Source organism: Erythrolamprus reginae, chromosome Z (assembly GCF_031021105.1).
Source record: "Erythrolamprus reginae isolate rEryReg1 chromosome Z, rEryReg1.hap1, whole genome shotgun sequence".
In the NCBI taxonomy this organism is placed as follows: Eukaryota; Metazoa; Chordata; class Lepidosauria; order Squamata; family Dipsadidae; genus Erythrolamprus; species Erythrolamprus reginae.
Genome location: NC_091963.1, coordinates 13332023 through 13355296, shown reverse-complemented (window position 1 = coordinate 13355296; position 23274 = coordinate 13332023). Strand labels below are relative to the sequence as shown.

General features: G+C 39.4%; 1 protein-coding gene across 1 annotated transcript in view; it reads left to right on the top strand.

Annotated features, from left to right (window-relative positions):
- The first annotated feature begins 17792 nt into the window (after positions 1-17792).
- PTPRN2 (protein tyrosine phosphatase receptor type N2) overlaps positions 17793-23274 on the top strand; it is a 797416-nt gene continuing 791934 nt past the window's right edge. Inside the window, exon 1 of the mRNA XM_070729468.1 lies at positions 17793-18063. Coding sequence (XP_070585569.1) covers positions 17928-18063 — 136 coding nt within the window. The 5' untranslated portion in view covers positions 17793-17927. The remainder of the gene's footprint in view (positions 18064-23274) is intronic.

Here is a 23274-nt window from a genome sequence, read left to right as displayed (position 1 = left end):
CACTCGTTTTCCTTCCATTCATATTATATTTATCTTGACTGCTGAAATGTCTACCCTGCTATGATCCTGCTCATCATTTTCCACTGAACTTTAGGTAATTTTTATTTAAAATTATTTTAAGAAAGGCTTCTAGGCTTAACAGCTTTTACAAAGATAAATTGTTCTAAAATCTAATGGTAAAAGGTTTTCCTCACATTTATCACTTTGTGCTCAACCATCGAGCTATCAATTTGACTCTTTAATCTTCTGATACTAATAATTGTAATCTGGGAGTCTGGGTAAAATGACCAATTCATTTCTTTGACATTTAGTGGCAGTTTTTTAATTTATTTTATTTTTATTTATTTTATTTATTCTTTGTCCAATATACAATACATATGAAAGAAAATAGACATTAAGTAATATATATAAAGATAGAAAGTAAGAAAGAAGAGAAGTAGAAGGGAAGGAGATAAATATATGATATATGAGATAAGGAAAGACAATTGGACAGGGGACGATAGGCACATCAGTGCACTTATGTACGCCCCTTACTGGCCTCTTAGGAACCTGGAGAGGTCAATCGTGGAGAGTCTAAGGGAGAAATGTTGGGGGCTGGGGGCTGACACCACTGAGTCCGGCAATGAGTTCCACGCTTCGACAACTCGATTGTTAAAGTCATATTTTTTACAGTCAAGTTTGGAGCGGTTAATATTAAGTTTGAATCTGTTGCGTGCTCTTGTGTTGTTGCTGTTGAAGCTGAAGTAGTCGTTGACCGGAAGGACGTTGCAGCAATACTTAAATCGTGTTTTAGGCGCCGCAGTTCTAAGCTTTCAAGATCCAGGATAGTTAGTCTATTTTTGTAAGGTATTCTGTTTCGAGTGGAGGAGTGAAGGGCTCTTCTGGTGAAATACCTTTGGACGTTTTTGAGAGTGTTGATGTCTGAGATGTGGTGTGGGTTCCAGACAGATGAGCTGTATTCGAGAATGGGTCTGGCATAGGTTTTGTAGGCTCTAGTCAGTAGTGAGAGATTGCCAGAGCAGAAGCTATGTAGGATCAGGTTAACAACTCTGGAAGCCTTTTTGGCGATATTGTTGCAGTGGGCTTTAGCACTTTAGCAGTTGTTAAAGTAATCAGCATGGACATTATGTAAATCTGATTGTTGTGAAAGACATGGTCATTAAGTGAATCAATTAATCACAATGGGTGTGGTTTGGCCCTAAACCGGAAGTAATACTTTTCAGCAAAATTAAAACGTCATATGATTGCAGAATGCATCCAACAGCTGTAAATGTATGCTGTTGAGTACGTGAAGTGGGAGTCATGCGACCATGTGCTGGAGTGGGGACCATTTGAAGTTTGGATTTGAATTACATGTTCCAATTTTTCCAGCTGTCATAACTTCAGCCAGTTGTAAATCGTGAGCTATCTGTAGTTTGCAACATTAAGCCTGTTCAGTTTGCCTGTTCTGTTGTTTTCTTCTATAACTTTCTCAATCTCTGTGGTTTAAAGAACAATGACTCAGCTTGATCAATTCTGAGTACAGCTGGAATGATTATTTCCCTTGATTTTTAAAAGATACTTCTAAGTATGTTCAATTCTTGTTGTCTCCGCCCTTTTCTTTGCGTGTGACATAGAGTGTTTCAAAAATCCATGGAGACAACTACAATTCTAAACCAAAACAGCCTGAATTGTTCTTTCCATTGTTTGCAATATGCCTATCCTTTTTCTTTTTGTTGCTTGGAATGACTAATGGAGCCCATTCTTGCTTTGAAATGGGTCTATTGTTCATTCTATCAAGAGGAAGCATTGTCTGCAGATTTATAGAGCCATTTCTTTTCTGAGCACAATTGCCTTCTTTATGATTGGAGGCTTAGGCTACAAAAATGCCACCATTTGGTGCTTTAAAAACATCCTTATAAAGGTAGTCCTTGACTTATGACCATGGCTAGAATTGGAATATCTGCTAAGCTATATTGTATTTGAAGTATGTACAGTGATACCTTGTCTTACAAACTTAATTGGTTCCGGATGAGGTTCTTAAGGTGAAAAGTTTGTAAGACGAAACAATGTTTCCCCATAGGAATCAATGGAAAAGTGATTAATGCGTGCAAGCCCAAAATTCACCCCTTTTGCCAGCTGAAGCGCCCGGTTTTGCGCTGCTGGGATTACCCTGAGGTTCCCCTCCATAACAAACCCCACCTCTGGACAACTGGACATCTGTGTTTTGGTGATGCTGTAGGAGAATCCCAGCAGGGGAATCCCAGCATCGCAAAAACGAGCACTTCGCTGACAATGGAAGTCCGGAGGTGGGGTTTCCCAGCATCAGTGAAATCGCAGCATTGCAAAAACACCAAAGTCCTTGAAACCCACCTCCGGACCTCTGTGTTTTTGTGATGCTGCGATTTCACTGAGGCTCCCCTCACTGGGAAACCCCACCTCCGAACTTCCGTTGCCAGCGAAGCACCCATTTTTGCACTCCTGGGATTCCCCTGCAGCATCACAAAAACACGGAAGTCTAGAGGTGGGGTTTCCCATGGAGGAGAGCCTCAGGGAAATCCCAGTAGCGCAAAAATGGGTGCTTCGCTGGCAACGGAAGTCCGGAGGTGGGGCATGCCAGCAGCGGCGGGTGGGTTTGTAAGGTGAAAATAGTTTGTAAGAAGAGGCAAAAAAATCTTAAATCCTGGGTTTGTATCTCGAAAAGTTTGTATGACGAGGCGTTTGTAAGACGAGATATCACTGTACTTCTTTGCCATGGCCATTAAACAAATCATTGCAGTTAAGTGAATCTAACTTCCCCCATTGACTTTGTTATCAAGGGAAGATTAAAAATGGCAATCAGGACATTGCAACCAAAATAAATATTATGCTCATATGAGTCTGGGGACTTCATGATAATTGTCACTTTTTCACTTTTTCAGTGGCATAATTTCAAAGAGTTATTAAGTAATTTGGCTATAAATTGAAGACAACCTCTAATTGTAAATAGAATCCATTTACAATTCTACAATAAAATTGCAAATAAATATAGATACGGGGGAGGGGGGACTAGATTAAAAAATAACTAAATAAGCAAAGGTAAATTTTGGAGCATTCTCTTTGTGGGATGGATATTGTTGTGAACTGCTCCGAGTCCTTAGAGAGGGGCGGCATACAAATCTAATAAATTATTGTTACTGTTGTTGTTGTTGTTATTATTATTACATCTCCGCCACCACTGTATCCACTTCAGGTGATAGGAATTTTATCCATATCTGATTTAGAATTCTTACTCGTAATATTTCATGGGTAAAATCATTTGCACCAACTCTTAATTCGGCTGCTGTACTTTTTAAATATACCATATTTTTGGAGTATAAGACACACCTTTTGGGTGTGTCTTATACTCTGAATGTAGCTTTTTTTTAAAGCCCCCCCCCCCTTCAGTCCTAAAGAGGTGCACGAGCAGATTAGATGAGGAGTGACTGAGCAGGGCGGGGCGAGCCAGTCAGAATTTTTACTACCGATTCGCCCAAACTGCCCCAAACCGGCTGAATCCCACTGCTGCTCATCCTCAACAAACTTAAGATTTACAGATTTCCCAAATCCAGAATCAACATGGGAATTAGAAATATTCTACTATACTGTGGTCAGGTATTCAAGTAGCTGTACTTGTTTTGATTTCTAAATCAGAGGGGAGTCAGGTATGAAAACCTTTCCATGGTTTTAAATTTAGTTTCTCCAGTGTGATGGTAAATCTGCCAGTGACTTTCCAAAAAAGTCCTTCATTCCTAATAATTCCAGAAAGGGTTTTAGTTAAGGTTGGCTGTACTGGAAATATCCTAGAGTAAACAATAAACAGATGCTCAGGTTTGCGGTTCATTCTCACTTATAATTAGCATTTTCATTAGATACAACTCTTAAGCCTTCTCTAGATTTTCTCTTAGGTAATTACTAACTACACTTTCAGAAATAGGAGAAACTCCGTTTTTAATGGTCTTTTCCACAGTCATTTTTCATGACTATGGAAACATCATCATTTAGCTATAGCCTTGAGAACAAACTATCATATTGCAAACTACTCATAGAAGTTAAAAATCAATATTTTTAATACTTCACTGAGCTCAATCAAGCAAAATTTCTCAATTTCCTTTCCCTCAGTAAGCTATTTGGCCAGACAGACAATGGAATTTGTTTACTGGCTTAAGGTGCAAAGAGAGTTATTTCTAATGTGGTTTTAATGAGCTATTCAGAATATTAAAATCTTCAAATATTACAGGAAATCTCAACCCACTCTTATCATTATGAAAACAATTTTGCAACATTTTCCCATCTGGATGATAAATGAATTAATCTTAATTGGCAATAAAACTCTACAACAATGCAAGACTAGATTTTAAATGTTTCTTATGTCCTCCTGTGGTTCATTACAGTGGTAAGTCTTAAGACGTTTGCAGCTCTTAAATATATATTTAGTATATTATTATATTCCCATGCTGAACCACAATTTTCAAATAATCTTTACTAGGTCAGCAAATATAGATTACTTCAGATACATAAATTAATGTGGTTTCTTTTATCAACATTTGTAAAAAATCCAAAACCCTATATGAATAAAATTAAACCAAGAAACATAGAAGATTGGTGGCAGAAAAAGACCCCATGGTCCATCTAGTCTGCCCTTATACTATTTCCTGTATTTTATCTTAGGATGGATATATGTTTATCCCAGGCATGTTTAAATTCAGTTACTGTGGATTTACCAACCATGTCTGCTGGGATTAAGGTATGCTATTTGAGCCAGGACAGCTCACCCAGAATATTAATTTAGCACAACAAGATATCACAGATTACTTTATTACAGGCATCCCTCACAGGTTATGATGCAGTGTAACCTTTCCCATTGTACAGGTAAAAGGAGGTTGAATCATCCCCAGCTCTGCCCTACATGTTGCTTTTACATGCTAGCTTGCTTAGTGAATAACAAAGAACCTGCTGGAATGCTCTCTCCAATTACCCCTCATCCTGGGTCAGAGCCAACAGATGTGGTCATATGTAAAATTACATTACCCAGAGTGCAATCTAACTACAATTCCCATAATCTTAAAAAAACATGTCTTAATACAAGCTAACTATCTCTGTCTATGGTGGCAGCCCAAAGGGGATGGGTTTAATTCATTAGCAGTACAGACAGACAGACAGACAGACAGACAGACAGACAGACAGACAGACAGACTGATGGGCAGGCAACCAGGCAGATAGGCAGGTAGGTAGGTAGATAGATGGATGATATCTATGTATAGATGTGTGTGTGTATGCGTGTATAATGTATGTATGTATACATGAGCCCGCACGTACGCACACACACATAATTATATATAGATATCATCCATCTACCTATCATCCATCCATCCATCCATCCATCCATCCATCCATCCATCCATCCATCCATCCATCCATCTATCTATCTATCTATCTATCAGCATATATGTATATGTATGTATCATCTATCTATCTATCCCGTGTTTCCTGGAAAATAAGACCCTGCCTTATATTTTTTTCGAACCCTGAAATAAGCACTTGACCTTATTGGCATGCACTCAAAAGCCCAATTAGGCTTATTATGAGGGGATGTCTTATTTTGGGGAAAACCGGATATATAAAAAAGCTATTATAGAATGAATAAACAAGACCCACAGACATATGTATATATCTATATATATACATATAAGCTGATACATTCACACATGTGAACATATGTACATACTCACATTTATACATATATATATGGTTTACGCACACACATACACTATAGAGGAGATAGATAGATAGATAGATAGATAGATAGATAGATAGATAGATAGATAGATAGATAGATAGAAAATGTGGTTAACAAACCTATACAAAGCTGTCCAGGAAATTGCTAGAGTCATATATTACTCCGAGGTCATATATAGATTTTTAAATACATATACCAACACTTTATATATCTTGGTATAAGAAGTCATAATTCAAGACTCCAATGAATGAATGAAATTTATCCTATCCTATCCTCTGGTTTCTAGTGGTGTCTTGCACTGAAGTATCTATGGGTCTAAGTAGCACATCTGATTACCGTAGTTATAGGGTTGAAGGTTGGTGAAAATGATGATTTAATAGAAAAGAAAACATTAGCTCAAGGTTTAACAATGGAGTCCCTGGTACTTTCCAAGCCTGGTTATTTGTTTGCAGACATTTCATAACCCAACTAGGTTACATCATCAATACTAAAAGGAGGTGGGATTTGCTTTCTGTTTATATACAGTACCTTGCCTTATCAGGGTTTTGCTCCCCATCCCTATGCCCAAATATTTGCTGCAGATGTTGGGTTTGGCTTAGTTTGTTCATTTGCTGCAGTCCCTGCGAAGAAAAATCCATTCTTATTCAGGAATGAATGAATATGCTTTACCATATTGCCATTTTTCTGTCTCTGTTTGAATGGATGTCTGACCTATGCAGCCTCTTTTATTTTGTATTAACTTTCAGAGAGAATCCTTGCACATTTGCAGTCCAATTGAGGCAGTACAAAAATGAAACAAACCAATGGTAATATTGATTTTTCTAGTTTTTTAAATTTTTTAAAAAGCAGTTATCAGAAAAAGAAACCATCTAGTAATGATCTCAGATCTGGTGGTCTGTACTGTAAAATATTTGGATTTTAAAAGACTTTTGATCTTTAATGCTAGTTGACATTCCAGCCACCCTCAAATCTCCTGGGTTTGGCACAAGGGTTTCCCTGTTATTTACGAGTTTGTATAATCCAGGTGGCTGTAAAATGCTGAACTAAACGTGCTTTCTTTTCTAACTCCCTCATGCCAGATGTCCCCAAGTAGCAGTTCAAATATTTGAGAGAACCTGGAAAAGGATATGTGCTGCTACTTTTATTCCTATAAAGTACTGATATTTTTTTATGGCACTTACCATCTGGAAAACAGAAAAGTAGTCTTTTGAATAAACAGAACTACTTGATCATAACTATATTATATAAATATTATCCATAGAAATATAGTGGTACCTCATCATACGAACTTAATTGGTTCCAGGAGGAGGTTCGTAAGGTGAAAAGTTCGTAAGATGAAACAATGTTTCCCATAGGAATCAATGTAAAAGCAAATAATGCGTGCAAATCCTTCAGGAAAATCCCAAACTTTAGAAGGGAGGCGAACAGAGGGCAGGGAGGAGCAGCTAAAGGGGGCGGGTAGAAGAAGCAAGGCTAGGCTAAAGGGTGAGTGGGAAGGAAGAAAGGCAAGGGGGGCGCCCCTCCCTTTTCTTTCTTAAAAAGACACCCTTTCAATTCCTTTGCAAGCACCTTGTTCTCGGCAAAAATTTCCTACTCCAAGCAGCCCCTCCCTTTTCTTTCTTCAAAAAAGGGGGGAAAAACCCCTTCATCCCAGCAGCAGCTGCTTGGGTTCGTAAGGTGAAAATAGTTCGGAAGAAGAGGCAAAAAAATCTTAAACACCGGGTTCGTATCTTGAAAAGTTCGTTAGAAGAGGCGTTCGTAAGATGAGGTACCACTGTATTATACTGCAATATCTGTATGTGGATATAAAATTATGTAATACTGTATATCCATCCTAAGATAAAATGCAGGAAATAGTATAAGGGCTAGATGGACCATGAGGTCTTTTTCTGCTGTCAATCTTCTATGTTTCTATGAATTATGGGTGTGGGCACTCGCGCATGCACAATAGCACACACACACATGCTTTCAGTGCCCAAGGAAAAAAAAGGTTCGCCACCACTGCCCTACACCATTTCTGACAGATGGCAGTTTAGTCTCTTCTTGAAAGCCTCCAGTGATGAAGCTCCCACAACTTATGAAGGCAACTTCTGTTCCATTGTTCTCACTATATGAAAAAGTCTCCTTATTTCTAGATTGAATCTCTCCTTGATCAGTTTCCATCCATTATTTCATCCATGATTGAAGCAATCCTATCCAGCTCCCCAGATGCCTTGCTTGTACCCACTGACAGGCCTTGAGGTTCAACTATCCTATTCTAAGCAGAGTCGAACTGTAGAGAGCAGAACTAAGTAGATCACCAAGAATCAACCCTACAGAAGAATTATGATTGAGAAGCAAACTGCTGAGCTATATATCGGGTGGAGCCCCAGAGTAGCAATGATTAAGCTTGGCATTCTGTTGGCATTTTTTGAAACTTTCTTTTAATGGTACAGGGGTGTTTGCAGGATATGGTTTTTAAAACGTCAAGATGGTGGTCACAGTGGGGTCTTTTACAGGCAGTGATTATGATTGGGACTGCAAATCTGTGAAATACTAAGGTTGATATTGATAAAATTGAACGGGTCCAAAGACAAGCTACAAAAATGGTGGAAGGTCTTGAGCATAACATTTATCAGGGAAGACTTAATAAACTCAATCTGTATAATCTGGAGGACAGAAGGGAAAGGGGGGACATGATCAAAACATTTAAATATGTTAAAGGGTGAAGTAAAGTCCAGGAGAGAAGTCTTTTTAATGGGAAAGTGAACACAAGAACAAGAGGGCACAACCTGAGGTTAGTTGGGGGAAAGATCAGAAGCAAGCCACGTGAGAAAATATTATTTTATTGAAAGTGTAGGAGATGCTTGGAACAAACTTCCAGCAGACGTGGATGGTAAATCCACAGTAATTGAATTTAAGCATGCCTGGGATAAACATATATCCATCCTAAGATAAAATACAGGAAATAGTATAAGGGTAGATTAGATGCACTATGAGGTCTTTTTCTGCTGTCAATCTTCTATGTTTCTAAGTGGAAAATCATATGACTGCTTTGTGCAAATCTATTTTATTTATTTATTTATTTATTTTGTCCAATACATAATACACGTTGAAGAGAATAGATATGTAATAAAATAAATAAAGAAAAGAATAGAAGAAAAGATATAAAGATATAGGTGAACATATTTGAAAGGAAGAAAAGATAAATGAGATAAGGAGAGACAGTTGGATAAGAGACGGAAGGCACACTGGTGCACTTATGCACGCCCCTTACTGATCTCTATGGAACCTGGAGAGGTCAATCATGGATAGTCTAAGGGAAAAATGTTGGGGGTTAGGGGCTGACACTACTGAGTCAGGTAATGAGTTCCACGCTTCGACAACTCGGTTGCTGAAGTCATATTTTTTACAGTCAAGTTTGGAGCGGTTAATATTAAGTTTGAATCTCTTGCATGCTCTTGTGTTGTTGCGATTGAAGCTGAAGTAGTCATTGACAGGTAGAACGTTGCAGCATATGATCTTGTGGGCAATACTTAGATCGTGTTTTAGGTGACGTAGTTCTAAGCTTTCTAGACCTAGGATTGATCGTTTGCTTTCGTAGGGTATTCTGTTTCAAGTGGAGGAGTGAAGGGCTCTTCTGGTGAAGTATCTTTGGACATTTTCAAGGGTGTTGATGTCCAAGATGTGGTATGGGTTTCAGACAGATGAACTGTATTCAAGGATGGGTCTGGCAAAAGTTTTGTAGGCTCTGGTGAGTAGTGTGAGATTGCCAGAGCAGAAGCTGCGTAGCATCAGATTAACAACTCTAGAAGCCTTTTTGGCGATATTGTTGCAGTGGGCTTTGGCACTTAGGTCATTTGATATTAGTATTCCAAAGTCTTTTACTGCGTAGGGTACTACTGTTTGTCAGATTTTGTTTATTTAGTTTGTATACGAGGTTCGGATTCTTTTTGCCGATGTGGAGAACAGAGCATTTGCTAGATGATATTTGAAGTTGCCAAGTATTAGACCAATCTGAGATGAAGTCAAGGTCTTTTTGGAGAATAGTTGTGTTGTCTGTGGTATTGAAAAGTTTTACATCGTCGGCAAAAAGAACACAGTTGCTTGTGATATGATCGCAGAGGTCATTGATGTAGAGAATGAAAAGAGTAAGTCCTAGTACGCTGCCTTGACTGCAGGACACTGTGATAGTCATAAATGTAAGGGCTGGCTGCAAAGCTGATTTCCCCCCACTATCTTCAAAAGATCATTAAACAAAGGTAGTTAGGATACCTAACTGAGGACTACCTGCACACAAATAAAGGAAAAGTTAGAAGAGAATATTTATATCTTACACAGGGGTAGGTTCTAACTTACTTCACCGTCGGTTTGCTTCCTCCTGTGCCGTGTGTGCACCACATCAAGGAAGGACGCATACGCAGAAGCAAAAAACAGCTCTGGGCATGTGCAGAAGATGAAGGCAATATGGTGCTGCCGTTAGAGCTGGTTTGGGGGTGTGGCCAACCAGCGATTGTTCCTAGTTCAGCAAGTGGGGGGAAATTCCCGCTACCGGTTTTATAGAACTGATCCAAACTGGAAGCAACCCACCTCCGATCTGCCGTTTGAGTTTCGTTGTTTTCTTGTGGATGTTTACTATAGTATGGTAAATTGTAACTGATGATAATAATAAATATCCTGTCTTTTCACTCTTTACCGTATGCTGCTGGAATCATTTTTCCTCACTTTGTGTTCTTTAACACTATCCTCCCCCTGTCCCCCGCAGCCATATGGTAAGCTCTGCCCATGAGAATTCAGCAATTTACCTTTCCACAAAACCATTTTTCATTATGTCCTTTCTATATTGCCTCTCTTTGCAATTTTTAAAATTTCTATTACCTATTTTCAGTTTACCTTATTAAAATTACTTTTCTACAATAGCTTTTATCTAAATCTTTTTATAAACAGCTTTTTAAAAATGCTTACAATTATTTTGCAAAAAGTATATCCAAGAAACTCACATAAAGATAATGATTGTTAATAAATGGGTGTTAAATCTGGATAGCTTACATTCTATATACAATATACATTTGTGTATGCGGTTGTTATCCAGATATTTTAAATTCAGTGACTTAGATTCTAAATCTTGCATTTGCAGATGAATGATTGCATGCAATTTACCCAAAGGACAATGCAGTATCTTTCTGTTAAAAATAGGACATTGGCTACTAATTTGTTTCCAGGCTGGATTTATACATTAAACCAAATTATGTTTTAAATTTAATTATGTAACAAACCACAGTTCTTGTAAGAGTAATGTGTTAAGCCAAAATTGTAACAAGATTCATAGCAACACATCAATTCAAGCATTAAATGCTAGCAATTGCCTATCTTCTGGCCTGAAAGAGTAGTAGATCCTTGGAACAAACTTCCAGCAGACGTGGTTGGGAAATCCACAGTAACTGAATTTAAACATGCCTGGGATAAACATATATCCATCCTAAGATAAAATACAGGAAATAGTAAAAGGGCAGACTAGATGGACCAAGAGGTCTTTTTCTGCCGTCAGTCTTCTATGTTTCTATGTTTCTACTTCGTAATTTTTCCAGACCTGACAAGTTCCCTTTTGAGAAAGTCAGAACTCGACAGCTTGGATGATCTCAAAAAGAGTCTAGAAATAATTCTTATTCAAGCTTTTGAAAAGGTATTTAATTCATTTTTAGCTACCTATCCTGCCTCTTATACAGGAGTTTAAGGTGGTATACAAGTACTTTCTCTTCCCGTTTTTACATACAATAGTAACTGAATGGAGTAGGCTAAATTTCTGTAAATAACTTCATGGGCACTTTAATGACATTTTCTTCTTGGTAAAAGCACTAAGTGGCTTACCAGTAACTTCATTCATGTAGCTTTATTAAATTTTAAAGAAACAACAACCCAGAATAAAATGCGAACTACCATAAAGGAGAAAAGGACGAAGCGATAAAAGATAAAAGTTAAAAGGTTTTAACTTCTCCCCATAAAACAAATATATACCTTAATGAGCCTCAATTTTTTTTTAAATTTCAGGAACAATTATACCAATAGAAGAGAATATTTGTTGTTTAGGTCTGTAGGTCCTCAATGCTCTCTGAGCTTGGTTGCTTTCTTGCAACTATTTCATTACTCAACCAGGTAATGTGATCAGTGCTAGAAATGCAAGCTCCATTTTCTTCTAGTACTGAAGATGTTACCTAGTTGAATAATGAAACTTCTACAAGAAAACAACTAAGCTCAGACAGCACCAACTGAAACTATTATAAAATACAACGGCCTTTCTATAAATTTAAGTAAATAATATCAATAGCGAAAAACATTTAAAATACTAATACAATAGTACCTCTAGATACGAGCTGCTCCACATGCAAGTATTTCAAGATACGAGCCACGAGGGGAGAGAAATTTCTGTTCCAGTCCCGAGCTCAAATTCGGGATACGAGCCGAGCGTCCACTAGGTGGCGCAAGAATCCTTGCTTTTGGTTATCTCAGAGGGGAAAAACAAAGTCTAAAGCTATTTGTTCCAGATACGACATACTCGACATACAAGCTCCCTTCTGGAACGAATTATGCTCGTATCTAGGGGTACTACTGTAATTAATATTTAGAAAACAATATTTGTATTCTTTATTATATAAAAACCAATTAACTCTACTAATTGTAAATCAATCATAGACATATTTATTATTTTATTTATTTATTTATTGGATTTTTATGCTGCCCCTCTCCGAAGACTCGGGGCGGCTTACAACATATATAAAGAACAGTGATTTATAATAAAATTAATCCAATTAATATAAAATTCCAAGACTATCTAAAATCCCCAATTGATTAAAAGTCAGTCACACCCCTTTCTTACAACAATCACACAATCATTTGTTGGCCAGGAGCCAAGATCTAATCGGCCCAAACCTGGTGACATAAATGAGTCTTAAGACTCTTATGAAAGGCAAGGAGGGTGTGGGCAGTGCAAATCTCCAGGGAGAGCTGATTCCAGAGGGCTGGGCCCCCCACAAAGAAGGCTCTTCCTTTAGGTCCCGCCAAACGACATTGTCTAGTTGACGGGAACTGGAGAAGGCTGACTCTGTGGGACCTAACCAGTTGCTGGGATTCATGTGGCAGTTTGCGGTCCTGCAAGTTATCTAGTCCGATGCCATGTAGGCTTTATAGGTCATAACCAACACTTATACTTGATGATCTACAATATTTGTCTAATCACATTGAAGCTAATCTTCAAATCCCAAAGTCATAAACCTTAATTTTTCTCCTTACATATACCAGTGGATATATATTCCTTTTTCTATGTTCATGCCTATAATATCCATGTAGCCTATGATATATGTAAAAATATAATCCAATTTTCTTTTCTATTTCTTTATCCACCATGCCTAAAAGAAAAAACTCCACCTCTGATTTCCTCCAGAATGGTTTTTTTTCTTTATCTTCAACTGTAACTTACAGCCTCCTATGGAAACCCTATTCCAATTTAACCTTGCTTAGTTTCAAAGCCCAAACAATGTTCTTAAGGTTCTGCTACTAACTGAGACAATCTGGATTTTAGATAGATTTTTAAACATTTCATTTTGTATTTATGATTTATCAACTGCTTTGCAATGTCTGCTTGTTGGTAATCTATAAATACTTATTAATTTTTGTTACTTTTGATTAATTTGTATCCATTTTATTTGGTGTCATACATGATGCGAGGGTTAGAAGGAGAACAAAAAGAAGAAAGAGAAGGAAATGAATCCCAGCGACCAATTAGGTCCCATAGAGTTGGCCTTCTCCGGGTGCCGCCAACTAAACAATGTCGAGGAGAGCCTTCTCTGTGGCGGCCCCAGCCCTTTGGAATCAACTCCTCCCAGAGATTAGAACGGCCGCCACCCTCCTTGCCTTTCGTAAATTGCTAAAGATCCACCTATGTTGCCAGACATGGTGGAATTAAGATATCCCCAGGCATATATAATTTATGCATGGAATGGTTGTGTTGGGTTTTAAATGTTTTTTAATATTAGATTAGGGGTGGCATACAAATCTAATAAATTAAATTAAATTAAAATGGGAAGAGGAAGAGGGAGAAAGGGGACAGAAGGGAGTAAGAAAGAGGAAAGAGGAAGAAGGTGGTGTAGGAGAATAAGAATAAGAATTCAAAGATGACTTGGGCAAACCTTTTAATATGTTTTAATAGGAGAAGGAGAAGGAGGAGAAGAATAAAAATAAGAAATAAGATAAGAATAATTCAAACATGACTTGAGCTGTTGTTGTTGTTGTTGTTGTTTGTTGTGGTTCAGTCTGGGACCCCTCCGGGAATGGCTGACCTTCTGTCGGTTTCCAGCTCAGAGGGAGAGGCTGAGGAACAGGAGGTGCAGACTGACGAGGAAGAGGAATCCCAGGCTGGAGAAGAAGGACAGCCAGAGTCCCACCAGGGGGAGCTCTCCCCAGCAAGCAGCCTGGATTCCTTAGGGGAAAATGCTCAAGACATCATAGATATGCGACAAAGGAGAGCTAATCAGAGACGGACTCAATTGGCTAGGTATTTCCAGCATTAGGGGTCACAGCTGGGTTTGGGTGTGGTGCTCTTGGGAAAGGATAAAAGGCGGACCCACCCTTCCTGGCTTGTGGAGTTTTATCTTGGAGATTCGTGAGACCTGTCTGTGAACTTTGGTGGCTTACAATCCTGGTTTGTGCCTTGGACTATTGAAACCTTGGGGGGGTGTGCCAGCAAGAAGCTTATGGTATTGACTGGACATCAGGACCCTGCTGTAACGTATTATAGCCTGTCTGTTGTGAAGACAGGTTTTCCTTTGTGCTTATTTTTTCCAGCTATAAAATACTTTTGGCTTTTACCAGAGTGTCTGGCTGTTTTTTCAGTTGGTGTTGAGGTCTGGGAAAACCCAGACAGAACATTGTTATTATTATTATTATTATTCCCAACATGACTTGGGCAAACCTTTTAATATCTTGTAATGCATGCTCAACTTGGTTAGCTCCTCTTTTGAAACCTTTACTGAGACATGGATGCAAGGGGTGTCTAAAAGGAAGGTTTCAAGAAAGCCAAATTGATGCTTTGATAACATGTTAATGTAGGTATTGCTGCCATGTTACCTTTTTTTGACCTCACTGCTGTATTGGAAGACTGCAATATGACAAGCAAAGGCTCTGGATGGATTCATATGATCTAAGGTGTTCATAGATGATTTACAAAGCTTCTATAATACAAAAACTGCAAAAAAAAATTACTGGGCTTATACTGGCCAATTGGATCTTCTAAAAACCTTCAGGCAGGATTGTAATATTTTTATATATTTGTCTGCCTGCCTGTCTGTTTGTTTATTTATTTAATTTGTCGAACATGCACCAGATAACAGGTATAAGTATAAATATGGACATGAACAAGGAATGAGTACAAATAAATGGGGGACAGCAAGACAGGGATGGTAGGCACCTTGGTGCACTTATACATGCCCCCTTTAATGAACCTCTTAGGAATGGAGTGAAGTCCACAGTAGATAGTTTGAGGTTGAAGCTGTGAAGGTTAGAGGATGTAACAACGGAGGCAGGGAGAGCATTCTAGGCATTGACCACTCTATTGCTGAAGTCATATTTTCTGCAATCGAATATGGAGCAGCTTAGCTTGAGTCTGTATCTATTATTTGCCCATGTATTATTGAGATTGAATCTGAAGAAGTCATTGACAGGTAGGATGTTGTAGCAGACAATTTTGTGTGCTACACTTGGACAGACTATATGCAGTTCTAGGTTATCCAAGCCAAAATTTCAAGCCTGGTGGCAAAACGTATTCGGTTGTTAGCAGAGGAGTGGAGTACTCTTCTTGTGAAATACCTCTGATCATTCAGTTGTGTTAATGTCCAATATTCAGTGTGGATTCCAGACAGACAAGCTGTATTCAACAATTGGTCTAACAATTGCCCTAGTTTTCAGTACAATATTACCAGAGAAGAAGCTTCTCTTAATAACTCTTAATATCTCTTGATAAATATAATTATTTTGTTAAGAGTTTTGCTCCTTTTGTATAACATAAATACAGTGATACCTCGTCTTATAAACCCCTCGTCATACAAACTTTTCGAGATACAAACCCAGGGTTTAAGATTTTTTTGCCTCTTCTTCCAAACTATTTTCACCTTACAAACCCAAGCCGCCACCACTGGGATGCCCCGCCTCTGGACTTCTGTTGCCAGCTAAGCGCCCATTTTTGCACTGCTGGGATTCCCCTGAGGCTCCCCTCCAAGGAAAACACCACCTCCAGACTTCTGTGTTTTTGCGATGCTGCAGGGGAATCCCAGCAGTGCACAAACGGGCGCTTTGCTGGCAATGGAAGTCCAGAGGTGGGGGTTTCCCAGCGAGGGGAGCCTCAGCAAAATCGCAGCATCACAAAAACATGAAAGTCCGGAGGTGGGGTTTTGAGGACTTCCATGTTTTTGTGATGTTGCGATTTTGCTGAGGCTCCCCTTATTGGGAAACCCCACCTCTGGACTTCCACTGCCAGTGAAGCACCCATTTTTGTGCTGCTGGGATTCCCCTGCTGGGATTCCCCTGCAGCATCACAAAAACACGGAATTCTGGAGGTGGGGTTTCACATGGAGGGGAGCCTCAGGGGAATCCCAGCAGTGCAAAAATGGGTGCTTCGGCTTGCACACATTAATTTTCCATTGATTCCTATGGGAAACATTGTTTCATCTTACAAACTTTTCACCTTTCAAACTTTTCTCGTCCCAGAACCAATTAAATTCGTAAGATGAGGTATCACTGTACTGTATAACAGAGGAATGAATAGAAAATAATGGTTAATTAATTTTTGACTTAATAACTACTGAGGTAGAAATTATCCTTATATACGAGATCTGTTTAAATGGAAAATTGAAATTTATTATATGGAAGTCTGAACAATTAATTGATTTGGAATAATATATGAATTCTGATGATTAATAAGAGTTGAAATGTATAATTAATATGAGTATAAGATAATATGATAAATTATAAGTCAAAATGTGTTCTAGAGGTATTTAGTTATGATAAAAGGGGGGACAAGAAAAAGAAATATTGAAAAAAGACATTAAGGAAGAGGAGAAAGCAATGGGCCTAAAATTAAGAGGCACAACAAATAATAATTATTTTGGAAAGTTAAGTCAACAGTGATTAAAAGTTGTAGTTAAAATCTAGATTCAACTGATGGAGAACTAGAAGACAAAATTAGGGGAAAAAGAAAGAGGGGGAGAGAAAGAGAAAGGAAGGAAGGAATGGAGAGAGAGAGAAAGAGAGAGGGAAGGAGGGAGGGGGAAGGAGGCAGGGAGGGAGGGTAGGAGGAAGGAAGTCTTCGGAGAGGGGCGGCATACAAATCTAATAAATTATTATTATAATTATTATTATTTTTGGAGTTAGCTTTCCCCCCTGCGACATATACTATACCTAGAATATAGTTTTTTCTTATAAGTAAATAATAATAAGAATTTTTGGAAGAGTCATTCTTAGTTTAAAATTCGAGAATACACCATCAGTCTGCTAATTATGAAGTGAGTTAGGATAAAAAACACTCTGGGAAAGGTAGAGGAAAGGTAGAAGAGGAAGTAAATGGGGGAGGAAGAGAAGGAGAGAGAGATAGAGGGGAAGTGAAGGAATAAGAAGATAGGAGGAAATAGAGGGAGGGGAGTGAAAGAAAAAGAGAGGGGCAGACTGATGATTGTTGATGTAAGGGCAGAATAAGATATAGATTTTTGAGCAATTGATAAAATGTGTAACTATGTTATCTTATTTTTTAATATTTTAAGGCATATGCATATTATTAACCTCTATGTGATGTAGAGGAGAGAGAAAAAATGGAATTGCAGTAGTTCAATCGGGGGAGGGATGCGGGAAGCTGGGGTGGGGTCGGGGGATCCCGCCTCGGAGAGGAACGCCTCGGGCAGCCGCGGGGCGACGGGAGCAGCCTCGCTCGCCGGCCGTTCGGGGCGAGGAAGCGGAGGAGGCGCCTGCGGGGTGGGGGAGGAAAGAGGGAGGGGCTGAGGCGGGCGAGGGACGGCGCTGGTCGCTGTCCTGGGTCTTGGAGGCGCCGGAGCCGGGTGGCGTTGCCAGCTTTGCCCAGCGGCGAGCCGAGCAGCGGCGTGCATGGACTGAGCGGTCAGCCGGGGTGCGGGGCCAGTACCAGGCAGCCGCGGGCACTTGTCATGGGCCACGCATGAATATGGGGTCGCTCGGCTCCCGCTTGCCTGGCCGCCTGCTGCAGCAGCTGCTTCTGCTCCTCCTCGTCGCCCGGCACCGACCCCTCTTGCGCACTGGAGCCGGAGCCGCCGCTGCGGCCGAGGCCAAATTCGGTGAGTTGGAGAGCTCCGGCGGACGGGCGGGCGGGCGAGTGGTGGGGGAGACGCGTCGCACGTGGCCGAATACCGGGCAGGAGGAGCCTTGGCCACTGCAGGGGAAGCCGGAGAGGGCGGGGAAGGGATGTCGACAGGTGAGCTCAGGTCGCCTGCCTGGCCGCCGGCGGGAAAGTAGCTGCGGCGGGAACGGGAAGGGGATCCGCTACCAGGGAGCCCAGACAGCCTGGTCGTCGTTCGCGCGCCGAAGCTTCTCCGCAGGCCCCTGACACCTTTCCTGCCATCGACATGCCGGTCAGGAAGCGTCCCTCCCCCTCTTTGCCTCGAAGATATTATTCCTCCCCTTTATAATTAACCCTCCGCTCCCCAATTTCCCCAGAAGTCCACAAATGCCCAGTTTGCTTCTTATAATCAGAATCCTATTAACCCCCCCCTCCACTCACCTGTCCCATTCACAATTGGTTCTCTTACCTGTTCTTACCTGCCTGTAGCTCCTGGTGAAACCCAACCTGTTTCTCGTGTTGCCCATCTCAGGTTGCACACAGCCCCCTTCTGTATTACACCCCTTCCCCCCAATTCTCACACTGGGTAGATGAAATAAGAGGTCTTAATTATACACGCACAGTCAGGTTCCTTAAAGGCCACCAAGGTCATCCTAAAGCATATTTCGACTTGACACTGCCATTATACTTCCAAAAAGGTCTAAACCAGCTGCTTTAAGAATAAGGGTGGTGCCTCTGAAGATTAAAAAGTCACCTTCATGAAACACAGTTCACACAAACAGACTCATTTGGATACCAGTTTACTGTTGCAGTCACTAATTTTAAATGCCATACTGGTTTCAAGGGATGCATCCATATCTCAAGGCTTTACTGCACTTCTATCAGATGTTATAAATAATTTGAGAATGCTAAAGATACCTGCTGACTCTATTCCCTTATACAATTAGAATAGAATAGAATAGAATAGAATTTTTATTGGCCAAATGTGATTGGACACACAAGCAATTTGTCTTGGTGCATATGCTCTCAATGTACATAAAATAAAATATACATTTGTCAAGAATCATGTGGTACAACACTTAATGATTGTCATAGGGGTCAAATAAGCAATGAAGAAGCAATATTAATAAAAATCTTAGGATATACGCAACAAGTTACAGTCATACAGTCAACATGGGAGGAAATGGGTGATAGGAATGATGAGAAAAACTAGTAGAATAGAAGTGCAGATTTAGTAGAAAGTCTGACAGTGTTGAGGGAATTATTTGTTTAGTAGAGTGATGGCGTTCGGGAAAAAACTGTTCTTGTGTCTAGTTGTCTTGGTGTGCAGTGCTCTGTAGCAACGTTTTGAGGGTAGGAGTTGAAACAATTTGTGTCCAGGATGTGAGGGGTCAGTAAATATTTCACCCGCCCTCTTTTTGACTCGTGCAGTATACAGGTCCTCAATGGAAGGCAGATTGGCAGCAATTGTTTTTTCTGCAATTCTGATTATCCTCTGAAGTCTGTGTCGGTCCTGTTGGGTTGCAGCACCAAACCAGACAGTTATAGAGGTGCAGATGACAGACTCAATGATTCCTCTGTAGAACTTTATCAGCAGCTCCTTGGGCAGTTTGAGCTTCCTGAGCTGGCGCAGAAAGAACATTCTTTGTTGTGCTTTTTTGATGATGTTTTTGATGTTAGGTGACCATTTTAGGTCTTGAGATATGATAGAACCTAGAAATTTGAAGGTCTCTACTGTTGATACTGTGTTGTCTAGTAATGTGAGAGGTGGAAAGGTGGAAGGGTTTATCCTTACTAAATGATTATTCACTAAACCCTCTACACACTGAGTGCTTCTTTCATGCATTTGCCATTGCTTTGTCCATTCAGAACTTTGCCTCCTGGCATGAAATCTGTCTGATATACTCCATTCAAAAACAGGTCATAGAAATAAAAATGTACAGCACTGTGTAATCATTTGGGCCACCCACTATTCTCTATGAAGAGTCAGCATGTTGCATGGTGATTCATCCATTTTTTTAAAAAACCAAACCGTGTAATGCCACTTCTATATCTTAATTATCCTTATAATGAGATGAAAACGTCATAGTTGTATATATTCCATTCATGGATCTTTCATTCTCTTCTTTTTACCTATTTCATGTGGAGTTCAGACTTTCCAGTCAAATAATTCCTGACACTTATATTCATGAATTGTGATGTGATATAGTGTGGTTTTGGCTTCTACAGTGCATAAGTAGCTGCAGTAGTTTGTATATGATGGCATATAATTTAATATTATGTAAGGTTAGCTAGAGTGGCTTATGAAATTAAATACTTCATAATTTGGTAGTGTTCTGCCTTCCGACTGAAATCTTGTTTAACAATCTAGCCATATGTTGAGATCCCATTTGATCACTGTTGTGGTTAACTCTGGCCCAGCTCCTGCCCTAAGAAATGTGCAGGTGGATGTGGGGGAAACATCCACATGCCGCAGGCCTGTTTTGCTCCTGATGGTATCTGCCGACGAAGCCTCCTCTGACCAAGGAAGCGTGAGTGACAGGGAAGAGGGGAGTTTGGCAGACAGCCCAGGAGGAGATCAATCATCTGTATCATCCTTGGATTCTGAACAAGAATTAATGACACATCCACGCACGCGTAGAGTGATGCATAGGAGACAACAACTGAAGGATTATTACAAGGGAAAATGAGGCCACCTGTGGTTTGGTGGGGCTGCTGTAATTAGTGCTACAGATAAAAACACAGCGTGCTGGTTTAGCCTTGTGGCAGTTTATCTGATTCATTGTTTCGTCAAGATCGTGGTTTTTGTGCTGTTCAAGATTGTGTGTGGACTCTCTGGACTTTAGAATTGGATTCAGTTTCCCAGTTATTAGGTGAGCAATTGGATTACATTTAACCCGTGCCTTTTGTGTACCAGAAAATCCCTTTGACATTTAAAAAGGGAGCTGTTTCTGTTTTTCTGTTTATAAAAACTTTTGGGTTTTCCTTTTATCGTGTGGTATGTGTCTTCCTGGACTAATTACCCTGTAATTACGGGCGGTTGAAACACGCCGGCAGAACAGATCACTGTAAAAATTTATTTATTTTATTTATTATATTTATCAAACAAGTATAGAATTATAGTTTGTATTAACATAACAAAGTATGAAGAAGTGATAAAAAGGATAATAGGATAGAAGGACAGGGATGGTAGGCGCAATAGCGCGCTTATGCATGCCCCTTACAGACCTCTTAGAAAAGGGGAGAGATCAACAGAAGATTATTTAAGGTTGAATATTTTGAAGTTAGGGGAAGAAACAAGAGTCAGGTAGTGAGTTCCAGGCATTGATCACGCTAGTGCTGAAGTCATATTTTCTGCAGTCAAGTTTGGAGCGATTTACATTTAGTTTGTATCTATTACTTGCTCATGTGTTGTTGTTGAAGGGAAGTAATCAATAACAGGAAGGATGTTATGGTGTATGATCTTATGAACAACAGTTAAATCAGTAGTTGTAAATTGTCTAACCGTAGTATTTGAAGTCTGGAGGAATAAGGTAGCTTGTTTCGAGAGGAGGAGTGAATGTTTCAAAATCAGATTTAGCAGAGAGTAATCACTAAATAATCTCCCTAATTTAAAAAAGTCTCAAATATAATTGCATTGGAATATTCAGCAAACATAATTACAGGCCCCTTTTCCTTTTAAATAGTTCTTAATGCTATTTCTTAATCTTTTAAAAACCCATCTCACTCATTCAGCTCTTTGATTCTGATAGTATTTGAGTTCTAGGAATTAGAAGTTTTCAAACTGTAATCCTAGATTTTAACTGCAGTTTTAACATTAATCTAACATATCAGGTTCATCTAATTTATAAAACTATATATTGTATCTTGAAGATTAATAATAATAATAATAATAATAATAATAATAATAATAATAATAATGTATTAGATTTGTATGCCACCCCTCTGTGAAGACTCTGGATGTCTCACAACAACAATAATAACAGTTTACAAGTTAAACAAATCTAATATTAAAAAACATCTAAAAACCCCATCATTTAAAAACCATGCAACCCACGTATACCATACATAAAAATATAAAAGCCTGGGGGAGGTGTCTCAATTCCCCCATGTCTGATGATACAGTTGTGTCTTAAGTAATTTGCGAAAGACAAGAAGGGTGGGGGCAGTTCTAATCTCTGGGAGGAATTGATTCTAGAGGGCCGGGGCCGCCACAGAGAAGGCTCTTCTCCAAATGACATTGTTTAGTCGACGGGACCCGGAGAAGACCTTATCGGCCACTGGGATTCGTGTGGCAGAAGACGGTTCCGGATTACCAGGAAGATCTTACAAAAAGACCATCTTGGGATGCGTGTGTATGTGTTTGTAGAGAATTGTGTGTGCGCGAAGGGAAGAGTGTTTCAGAATGAAGTGTAAAAAAAGTTAAGAAAGCAAGTAATTTCATTAAATGGTTCCTACAGTACATTTGTAGCCTGTTCTTCCAAGATATTCAGCATATCACACATTTCTACTTTACTGTCTTTAAAATAACCTTAGAAAAGAGCATATCTTTCTATGTATGTGCAGATTTTTATGTGTTTGTATGGGCATGTGAAAGATAGGATATAGTTATTATAACCTTTAATTCAGGAGCAAAAGGCAATGAGTATAGTGCTTTGACATCTTATTTGTCCCACAACAATCTTAAGGAAGATAGGGCTGTCAGAGAGTTGATTGGCCCTGAATCCTTCATTGGTTGACAGGAAATCTGAAACTCGGTCTTCCTATTGACCCTTTGGCCCCTATGACAATCATTAAGTGTTGTACCTCATGATTCTTGGCAAAACTATATTTTCTTTTATGTACACTGAGAGCATATGCACCAAGACAAATTCCTTGTGTGTCCAATCACACTTGGCCAATAAAGAATTCTATTCTATCCTATTCTATTCTATTTTTATTTTTTATTTATTTATTTTGTCCAATACACAATGGGGTTTTTAGTGGGTATATATTTATATACACATAGTAAAATACATGATGAAGGTTATAGAGGAGATACTCATAGTAAAATATATAGAAAAGAAGATATAGTAATAGAACATATCAATGAAAGAATAAAAGAATAGATAGAGGAATAGAAGAAAGGTATAGGAGATATAGGAGAGCAATAGGACAGGGGACGGAAGGCACTCTAGTGCACTTGTACTCGCCCCTTACTGACCTCTTA